Genomic DNA, 18357 nt, shown 5'->3' on the forward strand with positions numbered 1-18357 from the left:
AGCAGGAGGGTCCCTGGAAGACAGGACTCCCGCCCCCAGGCTCAGCAAGGCCCCTCCTTGCCTGTCCAGATAAGACAAGGTCCATCTGGGGGACCCCCTCAGCCCCGCAGGTTCGCGGGGAGGCTGACGGATTGCTCCAATTAACGCCCTTCCCCCTCACAAAGCTGCTTAGCAGAGGGAGAGGTCTGGGGTGGGTAGGGGAGCAGAAGGTAGCTCCCCCTCAGCCTCTAACAAGGGATCATCTCAGCTCTCTCTTACTCATCAAAAAAGTGTTTAACAGGGGCGCCCGGGTGACTCAGTCGGTTGGTTACTCGTCGGACTCTTGACTTCAGCTCAGGTCATGATCTCAGGGTCGTGGGATCAGGCCCTGTGCTCAGCGGGGAGTCTGCTTGGGATCCTCTCCCTCCTCCCTCAGCCCTTCCCCCTGCTCGCCCTCGCATACTCTCTCTCTCTCTCTCTCTCTCTCTCACATAAATAAATAAATCTTAAAAAAAAAAAAAAAAAAAAAGGAAAAGGCAGCATTTAACAAGTACCTGACTGGACCTGGGGCCACATTCCTCCCCTCCAGGAGCTGCACACAGGCCTTGCTCTGAATGACTTCAAAGTAGAGAGGATGGGGGTGGGGGGGACACCATCACGTGACTTAATGACGCCCATATGTGCCGACCGCCCACTGTGGACAGGTCTCTGCTAAACTGGTCATTTGCATTATATCATAATTCTCAGCAACAGCCTTATGGGATAGATGCTCTCGTTCCCATTTTTCCAATAAGTTGGAGAATTTGCCCCAAGTCACGCAGCTGCCGAGTGGCAGGGCCAGTTCTCAGTCCCACCAGCCAGCCTCCAGAGGTCTCACTGTCTCCCCAGCCCCCACCTGCGTGGACATAAAGATTTACACTGTGGGACTAAACAGTATAAACCAGGTCAAGAGACAATTGTGTTTATCTAGGGCTTTATTGGATTCATTTTTTTGTGTAGAATCTGTCAAAGGTACAATAGACTTTATTATTATTCCCATTGTGCAGATGAGAAAATTAAGGCTGAGACCTGCCCAAGAGTACAGAGGTCACAGTAGGGAGGCAGGGCTCCTAGCCTAGCCTGCAGTCTCCCAATTCTGAGCTCTTTCACTGACTCACGTGGGGACAGGGGTGCTTTGAGGCTGGACTGCCAGTTTTGGCCGGGGCTGTGAACAGGAAGAGGCAAGGAGAAGTGGAAGAGGAAACCATTCTAGAAAAACCAGCTTAGCCTGGAGAACTGCTGGGTCCCCACGTGAGGCATCAGAGTGGTGAAAGGTGAAGAGCAGGAGTTTCGATGGCTGGCTCTGGGCAGCTGCTGGGGCACCGTGAGGTGGTGGGAGGCCAGCTTCACACCCAGGCTGGAAAGGCAGAGGCTTCACCCCAGAGGTAAGGGCTGGCCTGAGGACCCAGCACCAGACAAATATTTAACCACCTACGATAGCTGGACACAGCGGGACTTAGAGAACAAGAGCAAACACCAGATTGGTCCTGGGGTCACGGAGAGGGCACTGGGCAACCCGGTGATCTAGGGTTTACTCTCCCCTACCCCCACCCCCATCAAAATGGTGGCTACAAGCATGGAATCTGGGCTCAGACAACCTGGGTCCAAGTTCTGACTGTAGCACAATCATCGTTAGCAAACTATGTAACCCCCCATTCCCTCATCTGTAAAATGGGGATAATACCATACAGCGCTATGCACCTGCACACAGGTGGCGCCCAACACACATTCCTTGTGTCATTAAGACGGGGACGAGGGGGCGCCTGGGTGGCTCAGATGGTTAAGCATCCGCCTTCGGCTCAGGTCATGATCCCAGGGTCCTGGGATCGAGTCCCGCCTCGGGCTCCCTGCTCAGCGGGGAACCTGCTTCTCCCTCAGCCTCTCTCTCTCTCTCTTATGAATAACTAAATATAATCTTAAAAAAAAAAAAAGACGGGGACAAGGTAGTTACCTGCATAAAAGATGTTTGTGAAAACCCACCTTCAAGGGCCAAGGCCAAAGGCCAAGGAGGTGGAAACTCTCAGAGGTCCTAGGTCTGAAGTCACCTCCCGGGGCTGTGTATGTGGGGCGGGGCTCCCACAGGTGTGCAAACAGGGAGGCCACCTGTTGCACACTGTGCACCTTCCCTGGGGACTCAGGAAGAGGCCCCGGCAGGGTGTAGCTCGGCTCCTGTTAGCAGCTCCCCCTGGCCTGCTTGCCCGGCAGGACTGGCAGGTCTCTCTGGGAAACCATCCGTGAGGGAGCAGTTCCAAAGTCAAGGAGGAAAGTGAAGGCAAAGCATTGGCTGATATTCAACAAGCATTTCCCTGCCCTTATTCTTTGAGGAGGCCTTTCTTTAAATTAGGACTAGTAGCCATGGTCACCCCCAAGGCCCCTCCCCCTCAAATCCCCTACTAAATGCCCAGTTATTGCCCAAGAAAAGTCAGTTCCTTCATTGGACAGAGAAACGTTTTCTAAACATGGCCTCAGATCAGTCTGGGACTATCTCATCTTCTGGGAAAGGGGTGGGTGCCATGGGCAACAGACAAGTTGAGAGAGTGGCCCGGGCAGGCGGGGCAAGTGGGTAGTGGTGGGGTCCCCTGGGCCCCCCGACCCCGAGCTCCCGGCCCTGCAAACTGGTTCCTGCCCCCACCACCGAACCAGGTGCCATGGAGGGATCGGTTTCCCTGCTACAAAGGGTCCCGTTCAAAGGGTGGAGCAACCTGGATTCTCCCAGCTGCTAGGCACCTGCAGGGACAGGCAAAGCAGACCTTCAGTCTCAACCACCCTCCCCCCAGGGCTGGGAAACACCAACAAAAGGCAGGGTGCCCTGCCCCCCTTCTCAGTCCATCCCCGGCCTCCCCCAGACTCAGCCTGGCCCCCGGCTGGCCTCAGGCCTCAGCGGTCCCAGGGCCACCTGTTGTTGTCAATGCTGGCTGCATGCACCTGTACCTAGGAAGATGAACCCAGATGGTTGCCTGCTGTGTGGGCTGAGGGACCCTCAAAGACTCAGTGCTGTCCCCAGTGTTTTCCCTTGGCCTCCTGAGGTGTCCCAAGTCCTCTTTCTTGGTGGCCTAATTCCCATTAGACAACCCCCCATCCCCCTGCAGGATGCCTGCCTCCCTCCCTCCCGGCTCCAGTTCCCGGCTCGCTGCTGGGAGCTGGGCAGTGGGCACCAGAGCCAGCCAGCCCCTCCCTCTGCTCCGCGGCTCATCTTAGAGGAACAGATTGGCTGAGAGGTTAACTCCCCGACAGTGCAACTCAGAACACAAATAATTTACCCAACGTGAGCCCTTGATGCGTCTCTGTGATGTTTGGCTAACATAACTATCTTTTTTTGTCTGTTTCTCAAGAACCATAAAGTCCTTCCTGGAAAGGGAAGGTACGGAGAAAGGCAGGCCAACTCAGTATAAAGATGAATGTAAGTTACCTGAAGGTCGAATGGGCTATTTTGTGAGGTAGTGAGTCCCCCATCCTAGAGGGGATTCAAGCAAAGGCTGGATAAGCCTTTTTTAGAGCTATTTCAGAGGTGACACACACATCTGGCCATTGTGTGGGCTGCTAGGCAACCTCCAACATCGGTCTCCCAACACTAAGAGGGAATGATGTCGATTGTGCCATCCGTCCTCATATTCTATGAACCCCACAGTGTTTAGCACCCAGTGAAACTCTTTGAAAAGGAAATAGAAGCAGTGAGTCCATGTAAGCAGCAAAAAAAAAAAAAAAAAAAAAAAAAAAAGAAGACCTAAAATGGGATGATGAAGGGTAGAAATGAAAGATTCTAGAAAATGCTTCCAAAGCAAAAATTCCTAAAGGAGAAATGATTTCAGCTTCTAAACTTGAATATACAGCTGAACACCAATAAATCTCCCATTTCTGGGATGACGGAAGGACCGGATATTTTGTTTGGACTTCTGTTATAAGCAGCCCAAGACCACGGCCATCACACAGGATGCTGGGTGTCTAGGGTGGAAGGAAGCATCTTTCAGGGTGCTCGTGTCTGGTCAGGAGCATGGAGGGGCGAGGTCACCTCTGAAGACTACTGACCTCAGGCCAATCTAGGATGATATTTAGAATTTCCAGGTCAAAAAGCGGGCTCAGCCTCCTATGGACCTGTCAGCCGCGCTAGGTAAATCTTGGAATCCTTCCAAAGCCCAAGCTCCACGCCAGGTTGCAGACAATTAAACTAGCAAATGTGGTGTTTTTGACCCGCCTTGTGGTGCCTCCTTGAGGAGAGAGGGCCCCGCAGCAGAGCCCATGAGACGAGGAATCAGTGAGTGCACTCAACTCTGAGGGAGATAACTCAGCTCACACACCAAGCTATTAAAAATCTTTATTGTTAATTTTTTTTCTCCAACAGATATATTTTTAGTCGAAATATGGAGCCACAGCAACACCTTCACTTCTCCCGTTCAGACGACAAGACAGATCAGGGCCATTGCTGTTACAACAGGGACACCCGTGACCTTGACAAGGGCAGGCTGGGGCAGAAAACACACCATTGGCCAGGACACGGCCGCTTTGTGGGAGCTACAGGTACAGAGAGGGCAAATGGCAACACGGCATTGGCACCTGGTGACAGATGTCATAACCTGGGGGGAGGGGGCTGGGAAAAAGCTCATTTTTCCCCAGGGGCTCCAACTGGAGCTGCAGGACTTGGGACTGGGAGTGTGTGTGTGCACACACGACCAGCTCTCCGGGAAGAAGATGCTCTCAGGTCCCTGCTGGAGTCCGCACGGTCCTCGTTCCTTGGGGAGCAACAGTCTTTGCAGGGTAACCTAGCCAGGTCAGCTAACCAGGGCCAGGGGCCCGTGTGTGGAGGAGGTCGGGGCCATCTATGCTGTGACACACAAGTCCTTCTGGGGCAAGGCCCAGACGATGCTCAGAGCACAGCATGAACCGCCCACATGGTCCCAGGGCAGCTCCTGTGATCCATGAAGCCCCAGCCCTGAGACGGGGGAAATTTGGCTCCGAGAGTCTTCTCCTGGATCTGGATACCTGGGGCAAAAAGGGGGCCTCGGCCATTTACTATCTCAGGAGGAGCGTGTAGGCTCCCCATCCCTGAGGCCTACATCTTTCTCCACCTCCCCACGCCCCGCGTTCCACTCTGGTGAGAGACACAGGGAGAGGGGCAGGGGGAGGACCACCCCAAGGGCAGGGGGAGGACGGGTGGGTGAGACCCGGGGTTCTTCCAGCCCTTCACATACGGCTGCTCGGCCATGTGTTTCCGGGGACCTGAGTTGAGGGCCAGCCTGGTGGGACCTGCTCAGCGAAGGCCCAGCCAGCTGTCTCAGATGGCACTTCATAAATAATGACTCTGTCCATTGCAGGCTGACATGGAGAGAGACCCTCCTGAAGGCGGTGCAGTGAGGGGCGCCGGCCTGGGATCCGAGAACTCCGGGTGCTGGCCAGGGCCTACTGCCCAGCGGCAGGCACCTTGGGAGCCTGGCTGGCGGAGGTCAGGGCTGGGGGGTTTAGAGCCAAAGGCCTCCCGGGCCTTGTGAGCCAAGGTCTGTGCGGGTTCCGGGCTCCTAGGCAGAGAGTTCTGCTCCACTGTGGGGTCTCACAGCCAGGAGCAGCTCCTGCCCTTTGCAGGAGGAGCCCCAGATGAGGCCTCAGGAAGTAGATCTGGAGGGAAGGGCTGAAAAGACAGAGCCGCCCAGTGCGGTGCTCCTGTGCTCGGCATGGGCAGGCTGGAGAGGCCCAGCAATTCCATTCCCCCCCCCACCCCCCCACCCCCCGGGGAGCTGGCTGGTTGCCAACCCATGGAAGTGATGCGCATAAATCCTGCCTAATGGTCATCTCTAAGCTGCGGTCTGCGCGTTCGGGACCGCACAAACCTCTTTGGGGGCTCCGCTTTCCAGCTGTAGACCCTGCATGGGGTCTTGGGGGGTCCCCTCACTGGGGAAGCCAGGTGTGGTCGTTAAAGCAAATGCACCCTCCAGGTGGGTCCCCGGCTGGAGAGGGACTGCTCGCAGCAGAGTGGGGGGGCAGCCCATGGCAACGGGAGTCCTGGACGAGCCAATGAGAACCCAAACACACGTATCAAAAACCAATCAAATGCAAACACAAACAAAACACGGGAAAGCAGCAGCAAGCTCTTTGTGTAATAAATATTGCAAAGCGCACTTGGTTTCTTTCTTTCTTTTCTTTTTTTCTTTTCAAGTCAGATATAACAACGAATGTCCCGAACCCTGTTTTCAGCATTCAAAAGAGAGAAGCTGTTGCTATCAGCAGAACACCTGCAGCCAATCAAAGAAAAAAACCGTTTCCCACTAGCCGGCCAATCAAAATCCTTTTCCAGTTTAAGCAGCCAATCGGGCCTCTTCACATTCCTAAAAAGTGACCTAAATAAAGCACCAGATCTCGGAGAGCTTCCTGGGAAGCCACATACCGAGGCGCAAATTAAAAAAAAAAAAAAAAGAAAGAAAAAGTCAGAAATAAAAATAAAAGGTTTCTGTTGGTCAAGATTTAAAAATAAAAGGGTTTCTTTCTGCAGCCAATCATGAGTCCGTCCCCTTAAGCCAATTGTAACTGCACCACCGGTGACTCCCTCGAGGCCAGCCCTGCTGAGTGACGGCGGGGTGGGGCGGGGTGGGGGTGTAGGGGCGGGGGAATCGGGAAGGTGCTCTGCTGCCACTCAGCTGGCCGAGGTCCTCACAGATCTCTTGGCCCTTGCCAGCTTCCAGGGTGTTCCAGGGTGTTCACCGCTACTGCCTCCGGTCCTCCGTCTCCGACCTGGAGAACGCCATCACCACATCCTCGGCACCTGCAGACCAGGGGACAAGAACCGTTGGACGGGGCAATGCAAGGCGGCTGGGGCCCGTTGCAGCATTGGTCCGCCTAGTGCGGTCCTCCCCAGTACCCAGTGCTTCCAAGGCAGCCTACCTCCTCTCTAGACCTTTCTTGACAGCCTGGCCAGGGGACATGCCAGCAACCCTGCCGTAGGGTGGCAGGAGGGCCGTAGGGGTGAAGTTGGGAGGCTTGCTTAAGGCTATGGCACTGCAGGCCTGCATGACAAGAACCCAGGGCTGCTGTCCTAGCGCAGGGCTCTGCTCACATCCCTTGCTCCAAGGTCACCAAAGTCAGGGGTGCTGGGAACCTCTGTCTTTCTTCTCAAGGCTTGTGTCTTGATCCCTTTGGAGGTTCTTGCTCATTAGGACTTCTTTTTTTTAAGATTTTTTTTATTTATTTGACAGAGACACAGCGAGAGAGGGAACACAAGCAGGGGGAGTGGGAGAGGGAGAAGCAGGCATCCCACGGAGCAGGGAGCCCGATGCGGGGCAATCCCAGGACCCTGGGACCATGACCTGAGCCGAAGGCAGCCACTTAACGACTGAGCCGCCCAGGCGCCTCTCATTAGGACTTCTAATAGCCATCCCTCTTTGCCCAAATCCAGCACCTGCTCAAAGGAGCATAGCCGGGTGCCCATTTCCAGCATGCAGTCGGCCTGCCTCCTACAGAGATAGATAATGGCCAGAATCTTTAGTATTGTTATTTTTAATCATAGATTTGAGATTCTGGTCCAGGCGCTCATGAAATCACTTCCTTTGTCTTGTTTTCCGTAAGACAGGCTCTGACATGCAGCCAGAAAAGGCAAGAGGGAGGAGGGAAAGAGCTCAAAATACTGACCCGCTGCAGCCACCCAAGACTGCTCGGGCAGGAAGAGGCTGCAGGGCAAGGCGGGCTGACCCGCAGGTCCCGCCCCCTCCTGGGCCCTGGCCCTCCCTGGGGCCTACGGTTTTCTCCCCTTTTCCTCTTTCTCTCTTTCTTTCTTTCCATAGTACTTGTTTTTTAAGAATTTTTTATTTTCATTTTTATGTCATCTCCACCCCCAGTGTGGGGCTCAAACTCACAACCCTGAGATCAAGAGTCGCCCGCTCTACCGACTGAGCCAGCCAGGCGCCCCTCCCCCTTTTCTCACGGGTGGTTCTTCACCACGCCCTGAACAAGAATCGGTGGCCAGGGCCTTTGGGACATACTTCTCTTCCGGGCCATTGGAGGGATTCTCCCCAGGAGGGGAGGATGGGAAGGGCAGACACAGGAAAGGCCACAGAAGAGGGGGCCAGTGTGCTTGGTGCATGGCAGAGTTTCAGGCATGGTGTTGGCCCGCGTCCTCCACACCACAGAGGAGCTCCCCCTCCTCCTTCCTAACCGTCCCACCACACCAAGGGCTGGCAGAGGCACCCAACTGTGGGTGCTGCAGGAGGAGAGCTCACCCACAAGGACGCAACATCACAGAGATGGGCCTTCACTCTGGCCACCAGGGCACCAAGGTCCTGCCAAGGCAACCAGCCCCCCACTGGCACCCCAATCTGCCTTGAGGGGGTTCTGCTGTTACCAGCACAACTTCCATTCCTGAAAAGGGGAATAAGCATCTAGCAAGAAGCTCCAATTATCTGACTTCTTGGGATGGGGGCTCCTTTGCTTGGGAAGTCCTACGAATCCTTCCCCTTGTCTTCTTGGGAACGTTCTGTTCTCGCCTCGGTCCTAGGACCATGAAATATCACTGCAGGCAGAATTTTCCTAGCAACCACAGAATCCAAGATGACATCATAGCCTGCAGAGCAGCTGAGCTGGTTACCTACCAGACGCCGGTTCTTCCTGGGGCGCGCCGCCTGCCCAGCTCGCTACTCCAGAGGGGCCGGCGGGGGCTGGGGAAGGGGAGTGGTCAGCCATGAGCGGTGGCAGCCTACCTGCTTCTTTCCTTGCCTGCCTCGTGGGCTCTCTCGCAGGGACCTGAGGCCTCTCTGCTGAGCTGCAGGCACAGAAATAGCGTTGGCTACCCTAGGAGGGAATGGTGAGTCTGCAGAGGGAACAGACCAGGGGCTGGGACTCGCAACACGGTGGCCTGCCTGGCATGTGTACCGGGGTGACGCTCTGAGTCGGGGAAGGAAGTGACCTCCTCAAGGTCACACAGGGACTCCGATGACTCCTATTTAGCAAGACACCTGAAACAGAAGATTTGCCAGAGTCCCACTGGTGCCACGGTGCTGGCTGGTCTCCCGGCCCCGGCTGGGGTGGGAAAATCGGCAGCTTCCATTTTTAGAGCCTCCCACTCTGCTGCTGGAGCCGGGTGCGGAAAGGGCCCACAGAGCTGCTGCCCATCCTGTGCCCTGTTCCGTTCCCAAAGGACTTGCTGTTTTTCCCAGGCCTCACCAAGAGGGGACAGGCCCTGCCAGAACCTTGTCTGACCTGTCCTTATCATCGGCTGGCCTGCACTCATCATTCCACAAGGGCCTGACCAGGAACTGTGCAGGCCTCTAGGCAAGGATGTTGCTTTTCTCTCTCCTCTTCTCCATGAAATTTGGGCCAGCAGCCTAACAGGGAGGGCGTGCTGCTCAGTTAGCTGTTGTAAATTGAGCTCTTAGAGCTTTAGAGCTGGGGGCATCAGGTTGGTCCCCACGGTCCCTCCTGCTCCCTTAAAGTCCAGTATGTGGCAGATCCCTAGGGTGCTCTCCCTGCTGGCAATCACAAGGCTCAGAACAGGAAGGCCCAGCACATGCCTCCAGGCTGTCAGCTAGTTTCCTATACCATTTTACAGATGAGGCTGTGTCCATCCCATTGTTAGCTCTGTTGGCACTGTCTGGACTCGGGCTCAGAGCTTCCGTCCATCCCTCCCCACCTGACGCAGGTGAGCACGGGAGGAGAGAAGCTGAGCAGCCTCTCCTGTTCAACACTCTCTAACATACCGAAAGGTAAAGATGGCCAAAACCAGGTGAAGGCATCGCGAGAAAAAGAGAACACACACCCGTCTCTCTTACGAATACAGATATTCATAATACCTGTGATATGCAAAAATACTCAACAAAGTTCTAGCAAACAATACAGCAATATACAAATAGGATTCCATACTCTGAACAAGTGAGACTTATCCCAGAAATGCAAGGGTGTTTTAACACCTGAAAAAAGAGACAAAAACCATACAATTGTCTGAACAGGCACGGAAAACACATCTGACAAAATCCAACACCCCTTCATGGAACCACGCTCAACACACTAGTAATGGAAAGGAGCTTCCTCAATCTGATAAAGAGCATTTACTAAAAACCCACAGCTGTTATCATACTTAATGGTGAAAGACTGGAAGCTCTCCCCATTCAAGATTAGGAAGAAGAAAAGGATGTCCACTCCTGCCATTTCCATTCAACGTTGTGTTGAAAGTTCAATTCAGGGCAATTGGGCAAGAAAAAGAAATAAAAGGCATCCAAATTAGAAAGGGGAAGAAGTAAAACTCTATTTGTAGGTGACATGGACCTTGTATACAGAAAATCCTAAGGAATCCACTAAAAAACTATTAGAACAAATAAAGTTGCAGGATACCAGATCAATATACAAACACCATTGGTATTTCTATACCTTAGCGATGAATATCTGTAAATGAAATGAAGGAAACCATTTCATTTACAATAGCATCAAAAATAATAAAACACTTAGGAATAAATTTAACAAATGAGGTATGGAATTTGTACTCGGAAAAGTACAAAACATCACTGTTCAAAAACATCATAGGAAGAAATTTGACACAACTCCTATCAAAATCCCTGCTGCCTTTTTCGCAGAAATTGACAAGCTGCTCCTAAAATTCGTAGGGAAATGCAAAGGATCCAGAACAGCCAAAATCATCTTGAGAAAGAAGAACAAAGTTGGACCCACACTTTGGGGATTTTACATCTACTACAAAGCTACAGCAAACAAGACGTGGCGGGACTGGCGTAAGGAGAGACATGCAGGATGATGGACCAGAACAAAGAGTTCAGAAATAAGCCCTCCCACTTAGGGTCAGTTAAGTGTTGACAAGGGTATCGAGACAATTGGGTGGGAAAGAAGTGAACAGATGGTTCTGGGACAACTGGATATTCACATGTCAAGGATGAAGTTGGACCCTTACCTTGCACCATATACAGAAATTAACTCAAAATGCACCAACGACCTACATATAAGTGCTAAGATTATAAAACTCTTACAAGAAAACACAGGAGTAAATCTTCATGACCTTGGGTTAGGAAATGATTTCTCAGATATGATACCCTAAGCGTAAGTGATAAAGGAAAAAAATCAATTAAACTGGGCTTTCTCGAACCTAAAAACATTTATGCTTCAAAGGATACTACCGAAAAAGTGAAAAGGTGGGGGGCACCTGGCTGGCTCAGTTGGAAGAGCAGGTGACTCTTGATCTCAGGGTGGTGAGTTCGAGCCCCACGTTGGGTTTAGAGATTACTGAAATAAATAAACCTAAAAAAAAAAAAAGCTTTAAAAAACAAAATTAAAATAAATTACAATATATCTGTATGTAAGATACATAAGTCATATATCTGGTAAGGGACCAGTACCTAGAATATATAAACAACACAACGCGATAATAGTAAAAAGTCAACTCAATTTTTAAAATGGGCAACGAACTTGAATAGAGATTTCTTCAAAGATATAAGAATGGTCAACAAACACAAAAAGATGCTCAACATCATTAGTCACTATGGAAATGCAAATCAGAGCTACAATGAGACACCACTTCACACCCACTAGGATGGGGCTGGAATCAGAAAGTGACAATGACAGGAGTTAGGGAGGAGGTGGAGAAGTTGGAACCCTCATATGGTGCTGGTGGAATGCCAAATGGTGCGGCTCCCAAGCCCACTCCACCCTCAGCCGTCCTCTAGTTGCTCAAAACCCCTGCGTGGGGGGTACTTCCTGATTCCCCACCCCCACCCCCGTCCTGTGTGCACGCACACACACACACTCTGCATATAGCACACCAGCAAATCTTATTGGCTCTACTTTTATTATTTTTTTAAAAGATTTTATTTTATTTGAGAGAGAGAGAGAGAGAGAGAGAGAGAGAGCGGGGAGAGGGAGAGAGAGTATCTCAAGCAGGCTCCACACCTAGTGCGGAGCCTACACAGGGCTCGATCTCACAACCCCGAGACCACAACTCCAGCCAAAATCAAGAGTCAGACGCCCAGGGCACCTGAGTGGCTCAGTTGGTTAAGCGACTGCCTTCGGCTCAGGTCATGATCCCGGACTCCCAGGATCGAGTCCTGCATCGGGCTCCCTGCTTGGCGAGGAGTCTGCTTCTCCCTCTGACCCTCTCCCCTCTCATGTACTCTCTCTCTCTCATTCTCGCTCTCTCAAATAAATAAATCTTAAAAAAAAAAAGAGTCAGATGCCCAATCGACTGAGCTACTCAGGTGCCCCTCTTATTTTTTTTGAAGTGTTTTTGTTTTTATTTTGTTTTAGTAATCTCTACACCCAACGTAGGGCTCATACTCACAACCCTGAGATTAATTAAGAGTTGCATGCTCTTCCAACTGAGCTGGCCAGGTGCCTCATGTTGGCTCTACTTTTTATGTATGTACGTACGTATGTACGTATGTACGTGTGTACGTATGTATGTACGTATTTATGAGAAAGAGAGAGCACGAATGAGAGCACAAGCAGGGGGTGGGAGAGGTAGGAGGGGCAAAGGAAGAGACAGAGAATCCTTAAGCACGCTCTGTGCTCAGCAGAGCCCAACACAGAGCTCAATCCCACAACCACAAGTTCACGACTTGAGCCGAAATCAAGAGTCAGATGCTCAACTACCGGTGACTGAGCCATCCAGGCGCCCCTGGCTCTACTTTTAAACTATATCCTGAATACATCACTACTTCCCCTATCACCACCCAGTCCAGGCTACCACTGTCCCTCGCTAGCTTCCTGTACCCCATTTCCTGGATCTCCCCACTCTGGCTCCGATTGTCCATTCTCCACACAGGAGTCAGAAAGAAGTTCTTAAAAACACGTCAGACCCTGCCACTGCTTTGCTCAAAACTCTCCAAAGGCTTCTTAATGCAAGATTTCTCATTGCGCTCAAAGCAAACGCCGAACTCCATACCTGGCCTGCAAGACCCAACATGCTCTGGTCTCTGGCGGCCTCTTCACCTTTTATACACACCCCTCTCCTCACTCCACTCCAGCCCATGGGTCTCCTGGACTCTCTGTCCGTTAGGCACAAGTAACTTGTACCTCAGGACCTTTGCACTTGCTGTTTCCTTTGCCTCAGTGCTCTTCCCCAAGTTCATGTCATAGCTCTTGCTCTTCATACCAGAGTCTGGGCAAAATCAGCTCCTCAGGCCCTCCCTGAACACAGTTTCTAAAAAGTGCCCTGCGTCAGTCCCTCAGAGGGCTGTAGCCTGCTTCAGCATGACCTACAGAGTTATATATTGATGTGATCTGATTCCCCATTGGAAAGCACATTCCATGGAATCAGGGACTTTATCTTGTTCACTCGCATGTTCGAAGCACCTAGAGAGTTCCTGGGACACAGGATGAATCCTCATTTTATAGATGAGGAGCCTGAAGCTCAGAGACTAGAAGCAACTCGGTGAGTCAGTAGCACAGGGAGGACCCTGACCTAGACCCTGAAGTCTGCGCCTTCACCACTACCACACACCGTCATTTCTCCTCGGGAGAAGGCAATAACTGACCTGCTCCAGTCACCCAGGGCACTGTGGCGTCTCAGGCTTCCCGGCAGAGACTGGACCCATCCCTCAGCCCCTATCAGAATGGAACCAAGACCCAGGATTTAAAGAACACCACCAAAACAGCTCTGGGATAGTTGGAGAGAATTCAACATGGAGCCCAAAGCACCATCCCGGGAGGACCCCAGAGCCCAGACCCCTGCCTCCAGCCCCCAATCCCCACCCTGGCCTAGGGTTCTGCCAGATGTCTCCCCAGTCCCACGGTTCACCTGCCATGGAAACAGGGCCAAGGCGCTGGTGAGAACATAGCTCTCTGAACCAGGGCACGGCACCCGTCCCACACCCGATGCCAGCTTTGCCCCTTTAACAGAATCCAGTCAAGTGACTGGGCAGAGAAAAATGACAACTATGCAGGAGCTTAGAAAAGAGAAGCTGACCCCCCGCCGGGGGTGGGAGACAGACAATGGGCTCACTGGTCTGTTTGCAAGCTCAGGATGAATTCACAGCAGCAGAATCCAAAGCCCAGAACAGGCTCCACACACCACCACCAGCACCACCCTCAGCCGTGTCCCCGGCTTATGGAGGCACCTGCACCTGGCCCTCAAGAAGCGTGGCTCCCTACAGGGTGTAGGGGGCTGGGGGCAGGGGGCAGCATGGTATGGAGAATGCCCCGGGCGCACACACACAACCCCCAGCGTCTGGAGAATCCCTCTTGCTCTTTGAGGCTCTAACATAAAGTCTTTCAAAGGTCTTTTCATTAATACACAAGCACCTCGATATATTTCCTGAATTGCCAGAACACTCCCCTATCAGCTGTCTGTTTCTAGCCGGCTCGGTGATCCTGGATAACAAAGAACAGGAAAGAGGAGCAAGGAGGTAGCTGCAGCCCCGAGGCCAATGTGGACAGGGTGCACATGGCCTGTGACACAAACCCGTCTGGAGAAATCCTAGTGGAGCCCCTCAGCCCCTTTCCTTTTCCAGGAAAGGCAGAGCTTGGTCTCAGAAATGCACAGACCCTGGAGCGCAAGCTTCGGGGCAGATGAGGTCAGCTCCGGATCCCACCCTCCCTCTCCAGGAGGGACCCTGCCCAGCGAGAGGCAGGCACGGGAGGAGTGGGGGGGAGGCCTCCTAGGCAGCTTTGATGAGCCGACCACACAGTTCCTGCCTGCATTCCACCAAAGCGCCTCCCTGCAGGGGGACAAACAGACCCCGAGAGCTCTTCCAGCTCTGGATGCTGCAAAGGCCACCTTAGAACCAGCACTCAAAGGTGGATAGGGAGGGAAGACAGCTCTTAGGGCAGACCCTGCCTAGAAATTGGTCCCATGGTATGGAAAGCCTGGTCCAGCTCCCACAGGCGGCTGGCCCCTGGGCCCCACGGTCCAGGATACAGCCCTGCACAGATGTCATTGAAATAAAGGGGGACTCCCAGGAACATCAGTCACTGGTGGGGGTGTCCCCATCACCCAACTCGGAGCCATGAGCTCGTGCAGGCCCCGCCTCCCACAACCACGGGGCGGGCTCTGAAACCCCTGCGCCCCTCGCTGGCCAGAGTTTCCTGGGACTGCTCCAGAGTCCCATGTTCTGGGGCCAGGGAGCTCCTGACCTCCGAAGGGGCCTCGCACCTTCCTCGTGAGAGTGAACAACTAGGGACTGGAAAACTCAGAAATGGAACCGCGAAACCTCAGAGGTTTCAAATTCCCATGGCTGCTGGAAGCCGGAGACGACCAAGGAAGCTCGCTTCAGCTAAGGGCTTCCAAACAGTCCCCGGCATCTGGCCTGCCAAGCCCCGGCCATCCTCCACACACACGGCTGACGGGCTAGAGAGGAAACATGGCCACATGCTCCAAAGTGTCCAGGGCAACTCCCACCTCCCAGGTCTGCCCCTTCTCTGGCCGAGGACTGTCGGTTGCGGTCCTTCCTCCTGAGCCCCAGGAGCTTGCCACCGATAAGAGCTAGGGTCTGCTACCTAGCTACCCAAGACTGCAGTGGCTCAGCTACCAGCTCCAGGGAGATGAGCCAGGCAGCAAGGCTTCTGGAAAAACAGGTCCCAGACCCTCCTCCAAGGGGGAAAATTTCCATGGGGATGAGGCTCCAGTACCACTGGGCTAGGCCTCCTTCCAGACAAACCCGCTGCGTGGCACGCGCTGTTTTTAGCAGCCACGGTCTAGGAGCCCCGGGGGTTCTATACATCTCAACGCTGATGCCTAAAGTTCCCAGGGGATGGCTTTTACCTAGAGACGGCACGATACTGGTTGCCATAGGGACAGCGGCCGCAGATCCACCAAGGTCTCAGCAGCCAAACCAGGCTCCAGGCTCCGTGGCGCCTACTGGGCTCCAGACTGACAACCACATCACCAGGTGCTCAGGCTGCCCAAAGGTGAGCACATAGCACCAGACGTGGGATGGGCTCCTAGCAGAGGCACTGGGCCTCCTGACCGGAGCCAGTGAGGGCCTCCCTGGGCTTAGGCTCTCTTGGTGGACCCTGGCACCCCAGCACCTGGGCCTGGGTCTGACCCTGCCCACCTGGGCAACGTGCCCGCACACCTACCTCCATTTTCTCACCTGTGAAATGTGACGGATGCCCCCTAGCCCACCCATCTGACCGGCCAGGATGGCGTCTGCAGCAGAAAGCATCATAAACAGCTTCTGGGCCGGGGGGACGGTGTCACAGCTTGGGAGTTCTAGTACACCTGCTCTGCTCTAGTCCCAGGCAAGCTCCCTCAAACCCACCTCACGCCCTCCCACACCCCCGCCGAGCCCAACACATACACACATCCTCTACCTCTGGGCTGGTTTTCCCAAGTGAGGTATTTGTTTTCCTCAAATTCTTCGGTCCCCCCAAAAATGTAAGTTCTCCTAGACCAGAGAGCTTGGCTGTATGCAGAAGGGACAGACCCTAGCAGGAGTGGGTGGGAGGGGTCAGGAATGACCAGGTCTTCATCTAAAGTCCTGGTATATTCTCAAATTCTGGTGGGCATCAGAATCACCCTGGGGGTGGGGCGGGGGCGTATTTCAAATGCAGATTCCCAGGCTCACCTGGCAGGCACTCTGCTTCAGCAGAGCTGGGGTGGGGCCCAGGAGTCTGCATTTTTAACAAATACCCTCCGTGAATCAGGGCTGGTGGTCTGTGGCCCATATGCCGAGAACTCAATGCCGCAGGCCGTCCCTTGGCCCCCAACCCTGAGCCGATGTCCCTTGTCCTCCAGCATTCTGAAAGAAGCTTCTGTCCTCCCACTTCTGTTTCCTCACTGATCCCAGGCCCACGGCAGTCTGGCTCCCAGCCCAGGCTCCACACAAACTGTTTTAGAAAAGTCGCCACTGACCCTTTCGTGACAGGCCTGGGGGACCCTGACAATGCCCCTCCTGCCCCTCCCCTCCTTCCAGAGCTGCCCTCAGTGCTGTGCTCGCCAGGCTCCGTCTTCCTCTCACGCTGCCTGCTCTCCCTGTACGACCTCCCTTGATTCCCCGCCTCCCCCTGGCCCACACTCCTGCACCCGCTCCCACCTTGCACCTGAGCTCTGACCTGGCTCCCGCCCCTGCCAGACAGCCCCAGGCACCTGCCACTCAGAGCTCCCCTTCCTGCCTCCCGCAGCAGCTCCCACTGGGCCCTGGGTCTCAAACCTCACCCCGACCTGTTCACGCTGCCTGCAGGTCCTGGGTCCTGAATGTCCCGCCTCTGAAAAATGTCTGCCTCACCTCGCATGTGGGTGTCACTGTGACCTTCCAGCTATCTCCCTGCCTTACCCTTTGTCCTGTGACCTCTCCCCAGTGCTCGCCCTAAATGGATGACAACCTGACCTAGCCAACCCTCCCCCTCGGATCCGTGAGGACCTCTCGCAGTCCTCAAGACGGACTCTGTCCAGAGCCCATGTGCCTTTCCGGCCACTCACCACCCACCTGGCCACTACCCCACCAGTCTCTTTTTTTTTTTTTTAAAGATTTTATTTATTTATTTGACAGAGAGAGACAGTGAGAGCAGGAACACAAGCAGGGGGAGTGGGAGAGGGAGAAGCAGGCTTCCCGCTGAGCAGGGAGCCCGATGTGGGACTCGATCCCAGGACCCTGGGATCATGACCTGAGCCGAAGGCAGACGCTTAACGACTGAGCCACCCAGGCGCCCATACCCCACCAGTCTCTTAAGGGGACACGAAGACACCCAACGCTCACGCTGGGCAGGCTCCAGAGGCTTCCTCCAATGTCCCCCCTACACACATTCCCACACATCCATCAGGGCTCAGGCAATTCTGGGTGGGCTTCCCTCCCCTCAGGATGAGTCATACTTCAATCTGTGCATTTGTTCGTGTATCCGTCTGCCCCGCTGGACTGGCAGCTCGAGGGCGGGGGCTATCACCTGGCACCACGCCCAGCACATGGATTGGTGGGCCAAAGCGAGCAACACTGTCCCATGGATGCTGGACTGAGCCGCCCCCTGACGCTCCGCTCCAGGACAGAGGTCTGCCTTTGGTGGGGTGTTGGGAGGTCAATGCCATGTTGCGGGAGGGGCTTTGAGACCTCTGAGGCCCCTGTTCTGGTTCTATGCACTAGAACCCACTAGGCTGGGTAAAGAAAGGTCAAAGCAGCCCTTCCCAGGCCAGGACAAGAGGCTGGACGGGGCAACTGGCCCTACATTTCAGCATACCCTTGACCCGGTCTTGGGATGCTTTTTTCTTTTTCTGTGACCTGGGTTATCGTATACCCAATTCTTCTGATTGGCTTTTCAGTCTGATTCAATGTATATGTGATCTTTTTCGTTCAATTTTATTATTACTAGGTTACAGGTAATTCTCATCTAAGTGTTGATTAAAGTTAAAAAAAAAAAATCATCTCCCCGTTCCCTAGACTGGAATTCTCCCGAGGCCTGACTGCCCTTTCAGTCCAGAGTTTGTCATCGCCAGGAGCC

The 18357-nt window shown here is 53.7% G+C and overlaps 1 protein-coding gene across 2 annotated transcripts in view; it reads right to left on the reverse strand.

Annotated features, from left to right (window-relative positions):
* Positions 1-4317: 4317 nt before the first annotated feature.
* Positions 4318-18357, reverse strand: part of CTNNBIP1 (catenin beta interacting protein 1) — a 50754-nt gene continuing 36714 nt past the window's right edge. For both annotated transcript variants that reach the window (XM_027579745.2, XM_027579736.2), the window contains one exon: positions 4318-6766. In XM_027579745.2, coding sequence (XP_027435546.1) covers positions 6708-6766 — 59 coding nt within the window. In that variant the 3' untranslated portion in view covers positions 4318-6707. The remainder of the gene's footprint in view (positions 6767-18357) is intronic.

Source organism: Zalophus californianus, chromosome 4, assembly GCF_009762305.2.
Source record: "Zalophus californianus isolate mZalCal1 chromosome 4, mZalCal1.pri.v2, whole genome shotgun sequence".
Taxonomy (NCBI): Eukaryota; Metazoa; Chordata; class Mammalia; order Carnivora; family Otariidae; genus Zalophus; species Zalophus californianus.